This window comes from Bombus bifarius, unplaced genomic scaffold (genome assembly GCF_011952205.1).
Source record: "Bombus bifarius isolate JDL3187 unplaced genomic scaffold, Bbif_JDL3187 scf7180000008213, whole genome shotgun sequence".
Classification (NCBI taxonomy): Eukaryota; Metazoa; Arthropoda; class Insecta; order Hymenoptera; family Apidae; genus Bombus; species Bombus bifarius.
In genome coordinates, this window is record NW_022884516.1 from 566,631 (window position 1) to 588,061 (window position 21,431).

At 25.7% G+C, this 21,431-nt stretch overlaps 8 protein-coding genes across 13 annotated transcripts; 3 read left to right on the forward strand and 5 right to left on the reverse strand.

Annotated features, from left to right (window-relative positions):
* Nucleotides 1–1,658: 1,658 nt before the first annotated feature.
* Nucleotides 1,659–3,715, reverse strand: LOC117210866 (phosphorylated adapter RNA export protein). Its single transcript, XM_033454266.1, is given in 5 exon segments — nt 1,659–2,229; nt 2,297–2,572; nt 2,640–3,255; nt 3,504–3,577; nt 3,580–3,715. Coding segments are annotated over 5 exon segments (1,269 nt in total). The 5' UTR covers nt 3,617–3,715; the 3' UTR covers nt 1,659–1,963.
* On the forward strand, nt 3,711–20,471 carry LOC117210870 (oligoribonuclease-like). 2 transcript variants are annotated; one of them, XM_033454271.1, is made up of 8 exons: nt 4,200–4,275; nt 4,307–4,421; nt 4,644–4,723; nt 4,795–4,956; nt 5,045–5,268; nt 5,349–5,596; nt 16,431–16,437; nt 20,460–20,471. In XM_033454271.1, the coding sequence occupies exons 2-6, from the start codon at nt 4,343–4,345 to the stop codon at nt 5,476–5,478; spliced, it is 675 nt and encodes a 224-aa protein (XP_033310162.1). In that variant the 5' UTR covers nt 4,200–4,275; nt 4,307–4,342; the 3' UTR covers nt 5,479–5,596; nt 16,431–16,437; nt 20,460–20,471. The 2 variants fall into 2 exon arrangements, with proteins under 2 accessions (XP_033310163.1, XP_033310162.1); XM_033454272.1 differs by lacking the exons at nt 4,200–4,275; nt 4,307–4,421 and adding an exon at nt 3,711–3,738.
* On the forward strand, nt 6,452–7,570 carry LOC117210873. The gene is made up of 4 exons (XM_033454277.1): nt 6,452–6,565; nt 6,834–7,102; nt 7,193–7,294; nt 7,373–7,570. Exons 2-4 carry the CDS (start codon nt 6,854–6,856, stop codon nt 7,502–7,504), a joined length of 483 nt encoding a protein of 160 aa, XP_033310168.1. The 5' UTR covers nt 6,452–6,565; nt 6,834–6,853; the 3' UTR covers nt 7,505–7,570.
* Nucleotides 7,749–9,766, reverse strand: LOC117210868 (exosome complex component RRP42). 3 transcript variants are annotated; one of them, XM_033454268.1, is made up of 6 exons: nt 9,586–9,766; nt 9,262–9,458; nt 8,918–9,083; nt 8,641–8,835; nt 8,332–8,487; nt 7,749–7,914 (listed from the first exon to the last, which is right to left on the reverse strand). In XM_033454268.1, the coding sequence occupies exons 1-6, from the start codon at nt 9,640–9,642 to the stop codon at nt 7,810–7,812; spliced, it is 876 nt and encodes a 291-aa protein (XP_033310159.1). In that variant the 5' UTR covers nt 9,643–9,766; the 3' UTR covers nt 7,749–7,809. The 3 variants fall into 3 exon arrangements, with proteins under 3 accessions (XP_033310159.1, XP_033310161.1, XP_033310160.1); XM_033454270.1 differs by having other exon boundaries at nt 9,262–9,454; nt 9,586–9,719; XM_033454269.1 differs by having other exon boundaries at nt 7,755–7,925.
* On the reverse strand, nt 9,743–16,250 carry LOC117210874 (tetratricopeptide repeat protein 25). 3 transcript variants are annotated; one of them, XM_033454279.1, is made up of 3 exons: nt 12,082–12,277; nt 10,307–10,628; nt 9,743–9,807 (listed from the first exon to the last, which is right to left on the reverse strand). In XM_033454279.1, exons 1-2 carry the CDS (start codon nt 12,238–12,240, stop codon nt 10,326–10,328), a joined length of 462 nt encoding a protein of 153 aa, XP_033310170.1. In that variant the 5' UTR covers nt 12,241–12,277; the 3' UTR covers nt 9,743–9,807; nt 10,307–10,325. The 3 variants fall into 3 exon arrangements, with proteins under 3 accessions (XP_033310170.1, XP_033310169.1, XP_033310171.1); XM_033454280.1 differs by lacking the exons at nt 9,743–9,807; nt 12,082–12,277 and adding exons at nt 14,974–15,118; nt 15,979–16,250 and having other exon boundaries at nt 10,188–10,628; XM_033454278.1 differs by lacking the exon at nt 9,743–9,807 and having other exon boundaries at nt 10,186–10,628.
* LOC117210877 lies at nt 12,278–12,779 on the reverse strand. The gene has a single exon (XM_033454290.1). It carries the CDS (start codon nt 12,658–12,660, stop codon nt 12,313–12,315), a length of 348 nt encoding a protein of 115 aa, XP_033310181.1. The 5' UTR covers nt 12,661–12,779; the 3' UTR covers nt 12,278–12,312.
* On the reverse strand, nt 17,578–18,998 carry LOC117210876 (NADH dehydrogenase [ubiquinone] 1 alpha subcomplex subunit 12). Its single transcript, XM_033454289.1, has 3 exons — nt 18,584–18,998; nt 18,270–18,352; nt 17,578–18,010 (listed from the first exon to the last, which is right to left on the reverse strand). Exons 1-3 carry the CDS (start codon nt 18,685–18,687, stop codon nt 17,769–17,771), a joined length of 429 nt encoding a protein of 142 aa, XP_033310180.1. The 5' UTR covers nt 18,688–18,998; the 3' UTR covers nt 17,578–17,768.
* On the forward strand, nt 20,280–21,392 carry LOC117210872. Its single transcript, XM_033454276.1, has 2 exons — nt 20,280–20,717; nt 21,033–21,392. Exons 1-2 carry the CDS (start codon nt 20,470–20,472, stop codon nt 21,286–21,288), a joined length of 504 nt encoding a protein of 167 aa, XP_033310167.1. The 5' UTR covers nt 20,280–20,469; the 3' UTR covers nt 21,289–21,392.
* Nucleotides 21,393–21,431: the final 39 nt, after the last annotated feature.

Consider the following 21,431-nt stretch of genomic DNA (forward strand, 5'->3'; position numbering starts at 1 on the left):
TACATGGTATAAAATTATAAGATTATTTGCAGCATTGAAAGCTTTAATTTTTTAATTTCGTCGAAAATTTTTTAGTGTATTCAAATTTTTGCAGGAGGAAAAGACAACAATGGAGTATTGCACTAATACTATTATTACAAAGAAAACATACTTCGCATATTTGTATTTGAATATAGTGTTAAAACATAGTTACAAGAAGAATAGTACTCATAAGCTACTAAGTTATAAAATTATATAGATTATGTTATACTTCTCTTAATTTTATAAAATCTTATATAGAAATAAATGAAATTAATTTATGAAAATCGTGTTTTTAAAATACTATTAAAGTTTTTTACATGTGTAGTTCATAAAACAGTTCTATTTCATAAATTATATATTTATATTTATGTATACAACACATAGACACAACATATATATACAAAATTTATTTACAAAAGTATATACCTTACGAATTTTTGTATTAACCGTATTTATTGATATATGAAATATTTCAATAACCTAAAATTTAAAAAATATTCATTACATTAAGTTTCATTACATAGATTCAAGAAGTTTTTTCTTTATATTGTGTCATAGCACTAATTGTATATGTAAATATATATGTATGGAAGAATAAATATATATATCAAATAATATTATTAATTTAGTGTGTGTAGTTACATTTAATTATTGTTTACGATTTCTTATTCACTTCAAAAAATAAAATTTTGAAAAATAAGTTCATTTATTTATATAAATGTATAAATCTTTGTTCCCCCTATGCTGTACCATTTTGTAACAGATATATCGTCAGAGTACGTGATCCGTCTAACTCCTGTTTTAAAAAAAATGTAATTAATCAATCCACATATGTGTCATTGGTATAAAGAATACGAATTTGCGATAGTATTATGAAAATTCTACTTAGAAGGCAACAAATATTCAGTTCTTTTAGTCCTAATGATACACAATATTAATCCTTATAAAATTTGGACTTAGTTCTCTCAGTTTACTAAACTACTGGAGATAGAACGGTTAAAAACTAGAGCAATGATATGTGAAACAAATATATTAAATTATGGTACTGATCTATAAAATTGATAAAGCAAAAAGTAGTTAACACATTTAAAGTTATATGACCATATAACCAATGCATTTAATACAAAATTAGAATTTTAAACATCCAATTACATAAAACTTTCATATAGTTCAGTCTTATTTTACTTTATTTTTGTAATATAACAGTGAATTTATCTTAATAATAAAATAATTAAATAGCTATTTATTTGAAATATATAATCATGTTGCTACATTGAAAAGAATTTAACCAATATCAAGGTATTTTAATTAAATCTCTCAAATTTATATATTGTAGAACATTGATAAGCAAAGAAACAAACTATTATGCACATAATATTTAAAGTAAAATTTTGTACATGAGATAAGTTGTTCAATACATTATACAAAGTACAAATAATCTAATATTTATTTCCATAGTGACTTTTATGTACAAAAAACAATCTTCAACAATGAAAATTTCATAAAAATGGTGTAACACAAATATTTACATATTATGTTACTGTAATTTTTATGAAACTTCATTTTTGTTACGTCTCTTACATTTTTTTACATCTATCTTAATAATAAATAGAAATGTGTTAAATGAAACATAAAAAAAGAGTATACAAATATTTTTTGTTTTTCAAAGTTTGAGAAAATAACAAAGTATATTACCATAATATGTACATTTGATAAATTATTTTATCACAATGTGGAACGTCGTTGCAATAGATTTGGACTGATCATGATTATTTGATCATGCCCACAAATTTTATCTGTGTATACTGTAGGCAAACGTACAAATTACATGAACTATATTCACATAATCTATGTATATAGATGTTTTGTAAAGATTAGAACTTTTCTCAATTTTGTACAAATTATTTGCGCAATACATTTGTTACAAAGAAATTATAATATTTTAAAGTACTTCCATACTGTCTATGTCTATTCCAATATCAAGGAAATCATCTCCATAACTTTGAACATGCCTTTGTACAAGTGGATGCTCTGAATGATCTGGATCATCTGTTACAGGACTAGGTGGCGGATTAGTCATTGTCCGATCAGAATCGACTGGCATTCTATCCATACCTTCTCCACGTCTTAATCTTGCTTCTTCTGCTATTTCTCTTGTGGAAAGTTCTGCTTTTGTTAGCAAGGCAGGAAGATCTTTTTCTGAACCATCTATAATAAACATTAAAAATAGCTTTATTAAGAAAGAATTCTTCTTATCATATAACAAATAACTTACTTTCTAAACACTTTATTAATTCTTGTGCTTTCTGTCTTCTTGCAACGGCATCAGCTTTCCTTTGTTCAGCATGTTCTTTTTTATCATAATAAAAGATCTCACTTATTTTTTCTCGTGGGATGTGTTCATCATTTTTTACTAACCACAAATATACACCTCCTGCAGTTCTTCTTCTAGATCCATTCATTATTAACATACCACCCCCTTCTTCAATCTTTTTAGTTTTTTGAAAGAAATCAATGGCTTTTTCTTTACCAATTATATCTACAATCCTCCCTACAAAGTGTACAAGTTTAAATAACTATATACATACATTAATTTAAGGTAATAACAAATTTCTTACTTATAAGAAGATCCTTTTTCTCGCTAAGTTTTGATGTTATGTCAGTAGCCACATCTGAATCAGTTGATTCAACTGTTGTACTTAAATCTGCTATTTTTCTAGCAGCTCCTTTCTGATTATCTATGTCCATCGAATTACGTTTCTTTCCTAATCTCAATTTAACATTAGTTCTATCAGAATTTGTCCTTTTATTTGTTAGCCTTCTTTCCCCATCCTTTTCATCTTCTGAGCTATTATTATTGCGGTGCTCCATATTCCAAGTCCCATTAAAAGAATAATGGTGTGGAATGTTATAACTCTCAACACTACGATCCTGATTTTGTTTTTTAGTTACACCACATAATACTAGATTTTCTGTTAAAGATTCTTCTTGTAACTGAGGACACCATATTTTATATTTATCATTTTTGTCTGACCAATTTTTTGTCATATTTCTAGATCGTTTCAGTTTTAATTTCGGTCTTTTACTTTTAATATGTCCAGAATCTGAATCAGAATCACTTTCAGTATCTGCAGAATCATCAGACTCGTCGCTATAGCCCATTTTTACATTTTCTTCTTTATTTGGAACTGCATGAGGTCTTTTTAGGACATTATATGTTTCGATATCGCTTGCCTAGATAAAAATATATTATAAAAATACTTCATCGTCATAAAAATAACTTTTACATTTAATATTTAAAAAAATGCTTTTAAGAAATATAGTATCACAATTGCAAAGTCTAGAAAATTTATATTATTCAAATAATATATTTCAATTGAAATAATTTTAATTCAACTATGAATTTTAACATTAGAACGCAATGTCTTTATGGTTATAATAGGTTAGACTCCTGTCAAATATAAACTTTTACAATATTTCACCTCATCATCTATAACTTCACCATCTTCAAGTTCTAAAGGTTCTGCTTCCATAGTATTCTTCTCAAAAACTACGATTTCTTTAACAAATAATTATTGAATAAAATTATGGTCATCCAATAACTCCAAAGGAGTCTTTTTTTTTTTATGAAATCTTAAAGATAGTTTTTTCACAATTCCGTCATTGCCGCCACCACTGCTGTGTATTCTCTGCTTTTCTGTTTAATGGTTTCTATAGGTCAATTTGATTCTATTTTATCAGGTCTTACTAACATAAGATTTTCTAATAAGAAGATAAATTTAAATCAGCCTAATAATCCTGGTTTTACTAACATAGAATTGAGAAAGTTTGGATTTTTTACTGTAAATTTTATATATTATTTAGTAGACTATATTTTAAGAAATTACATATACTTATGTGAAATTTGAACTTGTTCTTTTAATAACTTGATTATATTTTTTATAATTTCTTTACAAAACGTCCAAATATTTTATATCAAAATCTTTTTATATTATGAATTTATAAACATTTTTTCTTATATTTCTAATAGAAAAATTGAAAAAAGTAATAAGCAAATAATAAGTAATACTCTGTTATATACGATTAATAACAAAATAGGAACTGAATTTCACTTTATTATACTAATTTGTAGTTATCTTTCGATAGTGAATTTTGTTATATCTACCATTACTAATATCTCTATATAGTTGAATTTTATACACTTGCGTGTGCTTTCTGTGATCTCTTCCTCGTAGTTTGGAATTTATACATTTTATAAATTTCGTCTATTAAAACGCATGATACGATATATGAAATTGAAATAGATTAAAATTTATTATAAATGAAGATGATTTTTGCATATTGTTTGAAATGGTCAAAAAATTGTCTTCGAATAACTGTTCCTCGTTATTTCCATACTGGTAATTTGAACTTTGTATACTTTGTATCATCCTCAATATAGTTTATTTGTTACAAACTTTACTATGAACAATTTATTAAATTTGGGATAAATACCTCAAAAATATAATACAATAAATAATGTAATAATCAATGTAAATAAAAACAAATTCGCTATTATTATTGCAAAAAAAGTATAATTTTTTCCATATATTCTAAAACTAATGAAAAATTTCTTTGAACAGCTAAATCACCTGTGCTACTCATGAATACAAATATGGGAAAAAGTAATTTGAATGATTACATTATTTGGTTAGATATGGAAGTATGTTAATACCATTAAATAATTTTACACTATAGAGTACATTTTTCTATATTATGTTACACATATTTCAGATGAGTGGCCTTGATGTAAATACATCTCAAATCTTGGAAATAGCATGCTTAATCACTAATAAAGATTTAAAAGTTGTAAGCAAGGATCTAAACATTATTATACATCAGCCAGATGAAATATTAAATAATATGAATGACTGGTGCCTGGCAACTCATCAAAAAGTAAACATTCTAAATGAATTTGTAACAGAGGTAGCTAGATTCAATAATGATATACAAACCTTTATACGTATATATTTTATATTTCTAGACAGGATTAATCAATGAGTCCCGTTTAAGTAAAACTACAGTAGAAAATGCTGAACAAATTGTACTAAAGTATTTAAAAACATATATTGAAGAAGAAGCAACATGCCCACTAGCAGGAAGTTCAGTTTACATGGATCGCATGTTTTTGTATAAATATATGCCATTAGTTAATAATTATTTACATTATAGAATTATTGATACTTCTACTATTAAAGAATTAATTAAGTAAGTGTTAGGAATACTTGTTTTTACATTATATTTTATATATCTAATGAAATAATAGTACATAATTATTTTAATTTCAGGAGATGGAATACAAATGTACCTACTTTTAAAAAAAATCATGTTCATAGAGCATTGCCTGATGTAAAAGAAAGTATAAGAGAATTACAATATTATAAAGATCATATATTCGATCTATGTATTAGAAGTTAATATGATCATGAATTTTATTTTACAAAAGTAACAATCAGTAATATCAAAATAATAAAGAAGCAGTACAATTAGATAATAATTAACAAATGTCAAAGATAATAGAAAACTGTATATTTCATCTATCATCCCGTTGACCGCGGATTCGTTATCGAACCTGAGGACATTGTCACTAGTGTCGCAAGTGCCTAATCGCCGTGATTGTCAGAACTGTAACAATTTATTTGACGCCCACAACCTTAATCTTTGTGCTCATCCGACATATATATACATAACTTCTAGATTTTATTAATTATCACTCTAATTTTTATTTACCCATGGAAATTTTATGATTAATAAAGTTTATTTGTTTATAACCTATTTTGTAATGTCCTAATACATTGTAAAATATTAAATATAAATAAAAAATAAAATTGTAAAAATTAAGAATTTTATAAAATAATTTTCTTCTATGTAGTTTGTAAACATAAAAGATGGTAATCAGAAATTTCAGTTCATAAAAGGCATTATATTTTTTATGTATATTGTAAACACATATTTAATTACATCAATTAATTTATAAAAAAATTAATTAAATGGAATATCATTATAATATATCTATTCACGTCAAACTTAAATTTAAGGCATTAGTACAAGCAAGAGGATATTTATGTAATGTAAAATATCATGAATGATGAAAAAAATATGTCAAAGTAAAATACATTAAAAGAATTCGAATCTGCGCTGCAAATGTTATTGGTAAATACCAAACTTTGAGATAAACGTTATAAACATACTAACTGTTTTTTCCTTTTAAAATTTGAATATTGAAAATGTAGATTATTAACTGTTTGGTCGTAAAACTGTATACCAACTAAATATCTCAAGTTCTATCACTGATGAAAACTTTATTTAAAATCAGGTTTACGTTTCTTCGAGTTCTTTCTTGGTAAACTGCACATGCGTATCATACTGACTGTCATTGCTGTACTATAATGCGCATGCTTGTTAAAGAAATTAAAGGTTATATTCAATCGTATATTGTATGACGTAATTTGCGATTAACTTTTATAGGATATAAGTATTGTCTTTAATATATATCAACAATTACGTAAGTACAATTGATTATTTTGTGTATTTTGTATAGTTTGTATTATAATAGTTATATTATAAATGTATGTAATCTACTGTATGCTTTAATTTTTATATAAGTTAAATTAGTATTACGTACTTACTTTATTACGTAAAGACACAAATTTTATATAAATATCAGGTTTTGCTTTTCTTCATATTTTGTATTTTATGTAATTAATATTACTGATAAATGCATTCTCAATATTTTACAATTATTTGGCTATTATATCATTACAATTTTATAGTTTCAGTTAATTTGTTTACAATGGCATCTTCAGTTAGTGGCGGTGTAAAACCAATGAGTGTTGGTGGCCGTTTAGTGAGTGAAAGAGAACGTTTGATTGGTATGACGGAAGAAGAACGTGCATGGAGAGCTCGGTATCTTAAAAGCCACATTCTTGCACCAGAAGAGCCATTAAAAACAAAGGAATATTATAAGCATTATTATAATCCACTTCGAAGATTCTATAGAATACCTTTAAATGCATTTGAAAGATTATTAACTCCTCTTATGGTAAAAGAATAAAACTTTTAGCTAGATCATATATCAAAAGTAATTTCATTAGTTGATACTATTTTTGTTTGATATTATATTTAATTATAGGGTAATAGGGGTGCAATGATTGTACGTTATGTCACAGCAAAATGTTTGATGGGTCTTGTTATACTTTATGGCGTACGGTATTACTACAAATATAACACAGGCGTAAGAAATAATTTTTCAGTATATCGCAAATGGAACATCTTGATATTAAGTATCATACCAAAATATTTATTTTCATAGAATTGGACACGACAATCTGGTTGGATGGTGAGACCAACACGTGAAGCAAGAATTCCAGGAACTAAAGATTACAAAGGTCTCGAGAAGCCAAAAACTTTTGCTACATATGGTTTTGAGAATTCTCCCATATAAGAATTATTGTAATTACTATTAAGTAGTATCTAAACATAATAAAATAATGATTCAAGATATATTGTATGTTTTATGTTTCTTTATTATAATTTTTTATTTATTGTTCTTTCTTTAAATAAAATGTCTCGTTTATTTCACTTACAAATTGTCCACTTGTACAGATTTAATAGATTGAAAATACATATAAAAAAGAAAAAGCTATTTAAAAGACATGAGATATAAGAATGACAAACAATTCAATACATTTATGCGTAAAATTAAATTATATTTAGGATTAAAGGTATACTTATATTTATTACGAATATTTATCTAAGAAATCCTAATATTTGTCTTCGTTGTCCTAGTTGACTTTCTTTTTTCAGTGCTTTCATAAGACTTTTATTTAATTGTAATCCTATATTTTTACCCATCTGAAAACATACTTTTGTTACTTTTGATATATACATATTCAAGATGTGGCAGAATGCATGGTACAACTAGATGACATCAACATTGTATACAACTTTTTCGAGAAAATTTTTTCGAGTTTGGATATATATAGACAAGAAATAGTCTAGTACATTTGTAGTTAATTACTAATGTACTTAGTATTAGTCTAGTATAAATTTATATGTACTTAACGAATTAACGATTTTTCAAATTTCATTTTCTTGAAAACAATGGTTTAAATGAGAAAATTTTATTCTATATTTTTTATTCGCTTTTGCACGTTAAATAATTTCTTACTGTTCTTATTATTTCTTATTGTTGTACTACGCACCCTATTAAACCTTACACATATATGTGTATAGGATTAATTTATTTACAATAAATAACAATATAATTACTTGCAACATTTTGATAAAAGTATTAGACTGAATGCTCCCATAACCCAACTTAATCACTGATGAAACTTTACCATTTGGTAATACAGACATGACAATACTACTTGCACTACATACTTCTTCTTCCGAGGTTGGATCCACGATATAATTATCACCAATCTAGAAAAATTTAAATAATAGTCTAAAATATGCACGTATATATATACAAACATTTGATAGTTTTCATATTTCAAGTTCAATATGAAATTCTTTTTTTTAATATTCATAATATAAAAATTATGAAATATATAATATAAATTGATAGAAACATACTTTGCACAGTGTAACAATAATTGGATAATTGCTGGTATCTAATTGTATGCAGTCATAAGCATCATCTGATAATTCAATATCTGGTTCTCCACCATCCAGAGTCGCAGCTGTAATTTTTGGTATTTCTGTACTATTTAATGCAGCCTTAACTGTAATTCCTACTGCATCAAAAAGATTGCCACCACACTGAAGAATCTATGTATATACATTATGTATGTATAAAATATTTAAATTATTGTTCTTATAATATTTATTTAAATGTATAAACACTATTTACCAAAATATCAACATATATTTTCCAACATTTCTTATGAGGTAAAATACATAATGTTCTTAAATCAAAAGCATTACGCGTTTGATAAGCAGCTGTTAAAATGTTACTTATTTCAGTTGCTAAATCATCACCACCTTTTCCTTCAAATGCTGGAGTTGCAGTAGCAGAACTGATACATAATACGCAATATGAAATAATTAGCACATATTTATCTTTTTAACTACTATAAAATTATCTATTTAATTTTCATATTAGAAATATAAGGGATTTCACTTTATAAAATAATTACTTGGACATTAGTAAAGGACATCAAATATTCAATAACCACTATGAGAAGCATTACATACCAATCAACAAAAAATTCTAATTTTCCTTCATTTGGTCTGTCAGCGTGAGGTACATCAAGTTCTATTTTAATGCCAACAAGTATATCCGTATTTCCTATGCGTAATCTTGCTGATCCATGTGTTTGTGGCATTAATTTAGTTTCAATTTCCATTGATCGATATTCGCATCGTCGTCTACCATCATTTCTAAAGTCTGCCTTATGATTATAGAATCGTAAAAATATGACAAAATAACTTTTATTATAAAAATAAATATGTGTATATATATATATATATATATATATATATATATATATATATACGTAGATTCTTATATTAACTTACATCTATTCCATGGAGAATGAAAGTTTTTTCACCGGAACTTAAAACAGTTTCTGCCATTATAAAATACTTCGTTTTTACGTGTTTTATAAACAAATTTCAATATGCTTTTATGTTAGCATTCAAACCGAGAAAGGGGATATAATAAATAGTCCCGTCGCCGTAATATTTTGTTGTGCTTTATTATATGCATGTGTGTATATGCAATTAAAGAGACTATCTAACCTACATACAAGTGACGCAATTATTCCTTCTTACTGTAATGGTAATATCAGGTAATATTAATGTAATAAATGTACTACCTATTTAATGAAATTATAAAATTACGAAAAATATTAAATACGTTGATGACATTAAATATGTTTATTTAATTATTATCAAGGAAAGAAAAATTAATTTATTTATAATTAAATTGATTTATATACTGTATAATATATCTCACTATCACTAGTTTATATATGAAACATTCATTTTAAAAGAATAATATTACTTATATTCAGTATAAATAAATAAATAAATAAATAAATGAATATGTATATAATATGCATGTATGTATGTATACAATTTTTTCTACATTTTTACGTTATATTTTAAGTATATATAAATGTTTTATTGTACATATTTGTAAACATATTTAACAGTTTCTATCATGGTTGATTAACCGCTAAACTTATAAAAATCGTCGATTTAAAAAGATGTTATTTCAAGTATTCTGTATAATTACGTTTTTATGATAGAAACATTCAATTTTTACGTAGTATATTTTGTATCGCATTTTTCGCTTTTTGAACACCGAGGCGGAACTGTCCGTATTCTGGACGTATTCTCATGCCACGGTAATAATATACAAGACTCATTTCAAAATCACCAATGCAGTATAAAGCTTCTGCTTTACAGTATATTGCGTTAGCCACGCTGACATTTTTCATTTTATATCGTAATGCATTCTCAGCATCTTGCAGTGCTTTCTGGGGCTCTCCTAATAAAAGATGACATTTACTTCGTGCTATTAATGCATTGTTATCATTTGGCTCAAGATCTAATGCCTGGCAGAGAAGAATAATATTAATTATATGATGTAATTACATTGTGCTCAAAATATAGTGTGAAAAACAAACAGTTAACAGATATATATAAATATTTCGTGTGTAATAATTTTTAATGAAGAATAGTATGTATATATGTATACTTTATTAATTATCTTCTATTACTTTGTATAATATCTAATAAGATGAAGATATTAGAGAATTGCACTATAATGGAACAATGATATATTTTGTATCTTTTAAACGTTAATTGATAAAGACAATTACTAATAATTCGCTATTTCTGTTATAATGCAAACAGTTTTATCTACTATTAGTTAATTTCATTCAACTTATTAAATGAAATGTATGTTACAGTAAAAGTGTTAATTAAATGAATATATCAATTTATTATGCATTGTCAATGTATGTTTAATGTTTCACAATGTTGTGATAAGTAAATGTATTTGTAAACAATGAAATTTACATTTTTATTAATAATTTTGCACATAAATGCTACATACATATTCTTTAGTAAATTGACTAGTAGGTATGTTTATGTGAATGTTTAATAACAAGAATAATTGATAAAAGTACGATGTTATAATATTAATATGAGCTTCTTGATCGATTTTTGTTTGACCCTTGATTAGATTCTTAACTTTTTCTTAAATGCTATTTTTTTAATTTTTAGTGCTTTTTGTACTAAATATCTACATATATATCTTTAAACAAATGCGAGATATAAAATAAATATAATAAATAAAGATAATAATACAGAAAATAATATAATATTTTACTGTGTCCTAATTTCTTTCTTAATTCTATTATAGAAAACAAATTTTTATTTATTTTTTCAGAGATCGGTTAAACTCATACAATAATATTATTAAAACAAAATTCCTTTCGAAATCAATTACACGACTTTAAACAGACGTTATGAATCAGTGTAATGTTTATGTTTAATGCAATTTTTATAGAATGTAAATACACAAAATATATCATAAGAGAAATATTTACATATAATAAATATTAAACATTTTAGATGATTAAATTTTATACAACTTGAAATTCCTTTGCAAGTGGATAATGGGTGGGGGGGGGATAGCAAAACATCAAAAAATGAAAATACAGGGTGGTTGGTAACTGGTGGTACAAGCGGAAAGGGGGTGATTCTACGCGGAAAAAGAAGTCGAAAATATAGAATAAAAAAATGTAAAAAAATTTTTTTTTTAATTTTTCCATCGAGACAACGATCTACTGTGAGATCCGTTATCGCACCGCACGCGTACCGAGCGAAAATTCAAAGTCGATTTTCTCGAAAACAAAGCCTCAAACGAAAAATTTTTATTCTATATTTTCGACTTCTTTTTTCGCGTAGAATCACCCCCTTTCCGCTTGTACCATCAGTTACCAACCACCCTTATAATTACATACATACATATATCCGATTAAAAAGAGAATTAAAAAGAACCTTGTTGATACAATTCATTGCGACTTTAACATCGCCAATTCGCATTTCACGTAATCCTAAAGCCAACATAGTTCTGGGCCCAGTGTCTTCTGGCAATTGTAAATTACGATCCTGTTTCTGCTTTATTTTTAACGATTGTTTAATATCTTTGGTTCCCATATTTACCGCGGCAGCGCGATCCTTATCAGTGTATACTTCTTCCTGGTGGCGAGTACCATTATTTAGGCGGCGTCATTTCTTTTTCTTTTGAATGTTCACTTCTGATTCGACTGACAGTTTATTGGATTTACTCTCCCGTTGCTTTTTATTACTTTTCCTATCTTTTTTATCATCATTAATGTGGCTTTCTTTATCGTCATTATCGATGAACTCTTTGTCGGGACAGGTTCCCAAAGATGGAACCTTATCGAAATCTTCCGATTCTTCGAACTGTTTCAAATTTGAAACGCTTTCTGCGGCTACTCGCACGTAGCTTTGTAATAGATCATGGTGATGTATCGTTGGATTCAGTATATCCATAATCTTCGAATCAATATCGTCTTGGGTATCCGTAGTTTCTGATACAAGTACTTCACCCATCGTTGGTTATTTTTGTTACGTTTGATCTTGGATTAATTTCCCTCTTTTTTAAAGATGAAATAATGTTGGAAATAAAAGAAAGATTATAATAACAAATACGAGAAGAAAGAAAAATCGCTTTTTGATACTTTTTTTCTTTATGTAATTTATATTTGTTTTTGTGTAAAAAATATTTTATGTTAAAAAAATATTTAAAAATATCACTGTGACGATTTTCGATCCCTTTTTTGCAAATAGTAAATGGAAACCGACAGAACGAATTCACTAAGCGCGTTTCATTCACGAAAATAGCTTAGAATGCAAGGTAAGTATGTACTACTTTGTGTGATTTGCGTGTGGAATAGACGTGTGGTTATCGACACCTTGGTTAGATGCCTTGTTTCCTTAGAAACAGTCAACAATGCGGGCAAATTCGGTATGTAAAAATCACTGATCGTACGTGTGCAAAGGAATTTCAAGTTACTTTAGTTTGTGTTGTCAGGAAGTATTTATTTTATCCTGTGACATTCAAATTTTATTATTATATATTATTCAAATTTCGTCGGTAGAAATTAATCTTTAAAATTCATAATTGTACAGTATCAAGTTCTGAGTTATTTTAGAGAAGCATTTTTTACTTCCGGCTTTTCCGCTTAGAATAAAGACTCATTCATGTTGTAATTACGTCAAAATTTTTTACTATGCTAGAATTTCGTATTACATTATAAAAGATAAAATAATATATGTATGTTTTATAACCAAATTAATAAGATACAAGAAACTAATACGAGAAAAACTGAAAACCTTTTTAAACGATTTCTATGGATTCATTGATAAAGTCTTGACCAATATTATTTGAAATAATTTAATAAGTTCATGTTAGCAATTATAGTTAGTAAATTCTAAATTTTATTGATTTGCTACGCATTTTGTAAATCATATGTTACTAATCTTTGTATCAATTAAAAATTTCTTTCTTTCATATTCTTTCATATTCTTAATAATCGAATTATTTTATAATTCTTATTTAATGTAAACTTAATCGTCACTATTTTTTTATTAACATTAAACATGTTTATTATTATATTTTCTACTACTTGTATAATTTTGTAATAGTTCTTTAACTATAAATATCTGCTAGTAAAAAAATCGATGTGTATTTGTTTCGATGTAATAATATATAGTAAAATTTAAAGGGCAAACTGTTGCGGAACAAATTGTTCTGGTATTGTACATATTTCCTTGCTATACAAATATATAAATAAATAAATATATATATATGTACAGGGTGTTAAAAATGATTTGTCATGAGTATCATTATTCTATATTTCTGGTTTGGTGAAGGTTTGCAAAAAAAAATAGTCATCGAACTGACCTTGATCCTGAAATTCGTGATTTATGTCAATTTGGCGGCTACTTTTTTTGCAAATCTTCACTGAGCCAGAGGTGTAGAATAATGCTATGTCACTTACGATAAATCATTTTCGAATACTCTCTATATACATAGGTCTAAGAATAATGTGATATTCTCTTTTTAACGGTATAATAAGAGCGTGGTAATCGTAAGTGATACGGTAAGGTATCTTTTTTTATAAAATGAGTTGTTTTCTCTATTATTAATAACAATACAAATATACAATAAATATTATATATTTCTATAAATATTCTTGTTAAAATTAAATTAGTAAAAAGATAGATCGGTAGTTATTGTCCTAATGAAGTTGGAGAAAATCAATGATAATATTCATTCGATCACATTATTATATCTGTTAATAGCTCATATGTGTATATTTTTTAATAGTACATTATATTAATAACTTTAAAGAAATAATTCAAACAATAAGCTGACAATTAATACATAATTGTCAGTTGTTAATAGAAAATGTAGTAATATTACTTAAAATATACCGTTTCAACATATTTTATGTTATACGCATATGTAAAAGAAAAATAATTTATTCCTACAGAGAAAATATGATTTTGAGTATGTATTTATTTAGTACTTATCAAAATTTCCAATTATACAAAGATAAATTATAATACATTTCAATTCCTTAAACTTAACTTTAAATTTAATATTTTAGCATCTTTCTTGTTTTCTTATATACAATTGAACCAATCGCATACATGGGTTATTAGCGAAGCAAAAGGATTAAAAAGTTACAGGGGTTAGAAATTACTATATAATTTAGACTATTGCAAATAATTTAACAACTCTTGAGCTGATTATTTACTTCTTCACTACACTTCGATACATCAATTCTCATAATTAATTATTCATTTATAAATGATAATATTTTAATGTGTTCAAATACGTGAAATTAAAAAACTTACTTTATTGTAAAGGTATATGGCCTTATGGTAATTTTCATTTTTTACGTGGACCATCGCTTCATTTACTAACAATTTCTTTTTTATGGAAGCGAAATGTTTTGCTTGTGATATCGCTTTTTGATGATTTACCATATTAATTTAATGCCTACAATGTGTATTTTGTTAAATGTTTAGTTATATATTATACATATAGATATCCTCTGGTGCGCGAGCAAAAGAGTATAAATTAGAATTATTAGTTTTACAGAGAAGCACATATAATATCTAGAATGCAACGTAAGATCACATGTTAGATTTTGGATATACATATTATTAAAATCTCAGCTAATGTACTGTATACTATTAGAGTCGTAAGCAAAAGACAGCAATGCAGAAAAGGTATTAAATTTATTCTTTTACCCACTCACTTGAGATATATAATCAATTCATGTTTCAGCAAAATATATACAATTTATTATTGTTATAATTATAGAAATAGTTTCATAAATATAAATTTAATTTCATCTAGTTTGTAGTTACATAATTTGTCGTACTTTGAAATTAACCAGTTATGAAAAAATTGCAATTTTTCTTTTATTTATGTTATATAAATAAAATAATAGGGAAAATCGAACATTTTTATCAGGATCCAATATGGAAAGAAATGCTTTTCGCTATATTAAGAAGGATCATAAATTATTGAATTTTATTAAATCATAAATTGTGGGGGATTAACAGTTTCTCAAATATTATAGTGCATATTAATAAATAGTTCCACTTTATTTTCTTGAAAAGCAATTAAATAAAAGATTTGCTAAACTTAAAATGTATGTATTTAATTTTAATGAACAATTTTTTAGGACGTAATAATTAATAAATTATTCGTTTAAATAACAATAAACTTGCTCATTTAAAGAACAAGAATATTCCTCTAATAAACAGACATACACGTCTATAAGAGGGAAGATATAAATAAAAAAAAATATATATATGACATATTTTATTAATATATGATATGTAGCTCACCCCTAAATTCCGATCTTCATTTGCCAGAACAACCTTTTTAATCAGTTGAATTGTATACACATTTGTATATTTAGTACTTGCGAAGTTCAAGGGAGATAAATCCCTACTCAAATAAGTAACGCAAACTTTCTGAGGCTATCTTTAATTCTTAACTTACGACCGAAACTTTTCCGTCTATACATTTTGTACTGTCTCCCTACTCTTAGTAATCAAGACTAATCAATATGACAGTAGTAACAAGTAACAAGGATGGCTATTCTTTTAGGACTTTTTCTTTTCTTTAAAATTCGTAATAGAAATATCAATAAACATATCTCGAGTACTAACTTCCTTATTTTTTAATTATATTCTCTACCAAAAAGTCACAGTAATTAAAACAATCATTTCTCATAAATTAATTTAGTATTATCAAGAAATGTTCTTAATTTTTATAAATGTACTTAAATGTTAATATGTAAAGTATGTATATATACGAAAAAAATGAACAAGAATTTTACATACAGTAGAGTCTCACTTATTAGCTCCTCATTTATATGAACAAGTTAACGTTGAGCTTTTATTATCCGAAGTATAGTCGAACATTATTTCAATTATACACGCACAAACACGTAGTTTGATAATAGATATGTTAATATATACAATCTATATTTTGTACTTAGAAACTATCTGCATGTCAAAGAAGAAGCAATTTAAAATCCTAATACTTAAATTCTACTATTCGAGTTAATAAGAAAAGCTTAATGGAATAATTAGTCAATCTTTACTATAAGGACTGCTCGGTTATCTGAACTGCATTGTTTTCCGACTTGTTCGGATAAGCGAGATTGTACCTTTAGATCTTATTCTTTTTTCTTCTGAGAAATCTAATGATTAAGATAATTTGCTAATTCGCTAATAATGGACTATTTATAATGTGCGTGTATATATACTTATATATACACATATATACACATATATACACTTATATATACACATAATATATACACATATATATACTTAGAAAATTATTTCCAAGTAAAAATATAACTAAATTATTTGTGTATATTCGTAACAGTAATATTATTTTATAGTAATATTTTAAAATAGTAAAATATGATAGTAATTATAAAAATATAATTCAAATTCAAATGATAATTTTCAGATAATTATATTTATTAAATAATTATTATGTAATATAATAAAATATATGTATATATAGAACATATATAATAAAATATAATAGTAATCAAAGTAAAAAAACTAAACTAAAATTTATAAAATATAATCACACAATATTTAACTATAAAGAAAAGCAAAGTACTGTGTCAGTATAATGCCAAAAATAGACATAGCAATAAGTGGCAAGTGAGACCAAATAGGATTTAGATTTCAAGACGAATATTTATATTTATATGTAAACATATAGGTTATGTTAAGTTATAATTAGGTCTTAAGGTTATATGTTCTATGTTATGTCATACTACCCATAAAAGCAGATATAAGGATATAATACCAAAAGTCCCTCAAGACCCGAAAGGGCACATGTAATGCCGATAAATAATACAATATTTCATTTAACATTAAATTCTGACAATACATATTTTTCAAGAACAGACGGCAGAATTTTTGAAGACTTTATAGTCAGATACAATATTTTCAAGCTACAATAACTCAATTATTGATAGTAATTAATAATATATTAAATAAATATAAATATTAAGTTTCATTATATTTATTTACATTTAATTACATATTATCTTTATTATAATTACTCTATGCAAATCTACATGACAAATTACACTGGAAATATATTACTGCGGTGGTTTCCATGGTATAATTTTTGGCTTTGTAGTAGTATAAGGTATGTAAGCTTCGTTGGTACCACTTAAATTTGGTTTGTGATCTGCCATCCACGAATATTTTGGTCGATTAGGATCCTTAGTAGGGATTAAATCGGTTTTATAATGTAACCATCCAAACCATTCTGCTGGGACTTGAGAACCATCATAATCCATATTAACTTCTTCAGAATATATTACCCATCTATTAGAACCTGTTGTAATGAGCATAACAGAAACTTTTTAATTACAGATAACTTCATTGTTTAGTATAATGGTCAACTTTTGTTTATAAACATAATGTTCTTAAATTATACTTAATTATATTGAAAAAGCTGTGTTTCTTTAAAAATATAGTAAGTATATAATATGTATTTGTCTATCTCAGTATATAATAGTACAATATCTTTTGAAATATTTTACACATTCATACTATAAACAAATAAGAAAAGAATTTTCATTTTTTGAACTTACCAACAAAGTGTGAATTATTTTCATAGTATTTGTTGCCATATTTATCCACACCTACTAAAGTACCAGCTTTTAATTCATCCACTCTATAATGTAATATCACATAATGTTATTTGTGATGTTAAATTATTTTTATATGTTTATATTGAACTTAAGACAGAAAATAAATATCTATAATCTCACAATCATAAATATTTAAAAGATTAGGTTTACTACTACAAAAGAAATTTTCAATTCTATAGATAATTACAAAAAGTATTGACATATATAAATATTATTTAAGAAAATATTATATATAACAATTGTGTTATGCTAACCTGTATAATGTGAACAAAGAATTTAAAATACCACCATTTGCTTTTATTGCACGCCAATAATTACAAGCTCTGTCTAGTCCCACAAACTTTGCGATATTCGCCATGTTTCTAAAGATATTTTTACGTACCTTACAACACAGTCACATATACCGACTATGTCTTACAATTATAAGTACGAGTAATATGACGTACGACCATAGTAATATCCTTAACTACGCAAAATAAACATCTTTCAGGTTAATTATAGTTGTATACAATATGTGTTATACGTATTTTCTACAATAGAAATACAAATATTGTTTAGAAATTTCATGTATGTAAGTATTATTTATATATGATCGATCTTATATGCGTGCAATATAATATTTTTATTTATAATTGTCATAATTTTAAAAATCTTGAATGTTGAATATGATTTTTTAAACAAAGAGTAACAACATATTTTGTATGAAATTTAAAAATAATTTCATGTTGTTTATATGGAAGAAAAGCTGCTTAATAGCAGATTTACTATCTGATAGCAGTTAATAGTTTAATAGTGAAGCGATTAACGTTGTAAGCGCGGGAATTGTTCAAGTTTAATCATACATTTGTCTCTAAAAAATTGATGTAAAGTATTTCAATTTGTTACGTCGATTAATAGAAATACTATAATATTAAATAAGCAACAAAAATGTACTAATAGATATATATATACAATAAATTATAATACAGCTTCAAGAAATAAATGGAGATGGAAACAAAATATATGAAACATGTACTAACTCTAGAAGAGATTATAATGAGCATTATGCCTCGATATCTGAGACATATTAAATTAAAATATTATTTTAAAAATTTTTGGAACTTTTAAATCTTTTGAAGATCGTAAATAGGAAATATATAAATTGATTATTATCATAAAAGCATTTGTTTTTAAATGTGTATAGTTATTTTGTACATATTTTTTAAATCACCAGCTCTAGAACATGCAAAAATTGGAAATTTCTTACCTTAAACGTAAGGAACTAGGTCAAGTTAACACAAAGGTAGGTTAATAAAGAGAAATTATCTTGATAACGTGTGTACGATACTCAATTACGTCAAATACAATGCAATCATCAACGATACAAGTAATGCCTTAGGGAGAAAGAGAAATGGATGACTTCCTTAAGTCATGATTGTGTTGAGTGATATACAAGAAACATGAAAACTAGTGCAGTATGTACATCCAAGCAGCTGTAAAGCTGGCATGAGGATAATCAGTTCAGACATAAAAATGAGAAAATAAAACACTTGAAATGCTACATATTAGTAGAAAAATTAGAATATGCAAGTCAAATAGTATAACAATGATCTCATAATACCAGCATTAAAAAATAAATACTGAACAATATCACAAGTAAAATGAAATATTTTCATATTATATTATAATATATAAGTATTATAGTTTATCTCATGGATACATATATATTATATTATTATTATGCATACTACATTAGCCTCTAATGTATGTTATAATGGTTAGAACAACTATCCATAAGATAAGAAAATATATACTAAATAAATCAATCTGCTATGCCAAAGAACCTCCTTGTAATAGACATAAAGTCTAATATACAATAAAGTACTATTATTATTATTATTATTATTATTTATATAAATTTCTTTTTTATTATTTGAAAGAACAAAATTTCTAATTAAATTCATAGTCCGAGATATTTTTTTTTGAATGCGTTTGTTTTTTCTTAAATTTTCTATATTCATTTTCAAAATTTTAGTCTAACCATATTGATGTCAATGTAACGAACTGTGTTTTATATCAATTAGAAAACATAACATATAATGATTAAATTAAATCGATAGCTTTATATAAAGAAAACGAAGATAGAAACAGATATTTTAGTATGCAAACTGCAACAGTAGAAAAAAGGCGAACTAGATATCAGAAAAAAGCTAACCATGAAGAAAAGCAGAAATATAAGAATAAAATTATTAGTAAAGCTGATAAAAAGATCGAACTCGATAAGAGAAAAGTGGAAGCCCCGAAAAAACCTAGAAAGGTATTTGAAGATGTAGAAATAGCATTTATCTCTGCTATAGATCCTTATGACGCTCCTTTGCAATGGTGGGAAACAGAACACGTAAGATATGCGTAAGTTATAATTTCTACCGCTTATATTAATTTCTTGTCATTCAATTAAAAATCATTTTGTTCTTTTATAGAATTTATATTACTATAAATTTATAATATAGATATTATTAATTCTAATCTTTCGTATCTACGTCTAAAAAAGTATTAGAAACAAAATATTGAATGATATTGTCAAACTACTTGTAACAGATTTATACTAAAATGCAATTATAAATTTTGGACCTGTAATCTCTATTTGTTACTACTCGTGTATTTGTGATTTATATAATTTTTTCATTATTTTTTAAATATTATTTATTCATTTGTTATTTCTAGAATAAATTATCCACCGGTAAAATCCCGATTAGAAAAAGTGATGGGAACTCATATCGTACGACTAACCGATCGCAAATACATGTTGCTCCTTATGTCCAAGCTCTTACAGGATCATATGGAGCAACAAGAAACGCGTATCGAGAAGAGAAAGCTCCCATTACCATCGAATATATCTCGCTTATTGAAAATATCTTATAAAATGCTTTCCGAAAAGATGCACGATCCTAGATATCTTAAATTAAAACTTTATGTGTGAAAAATTGTAATTATCATGTATTTAAAATTAAATTAAAATTGTAAAATTGTATATAATATAGAAGATAATAAAATATTGAAAGTACTAAATATTGTGCCACCATATTTCTAGCTGTTATTCTTTTTACAACATATTCTATTAAT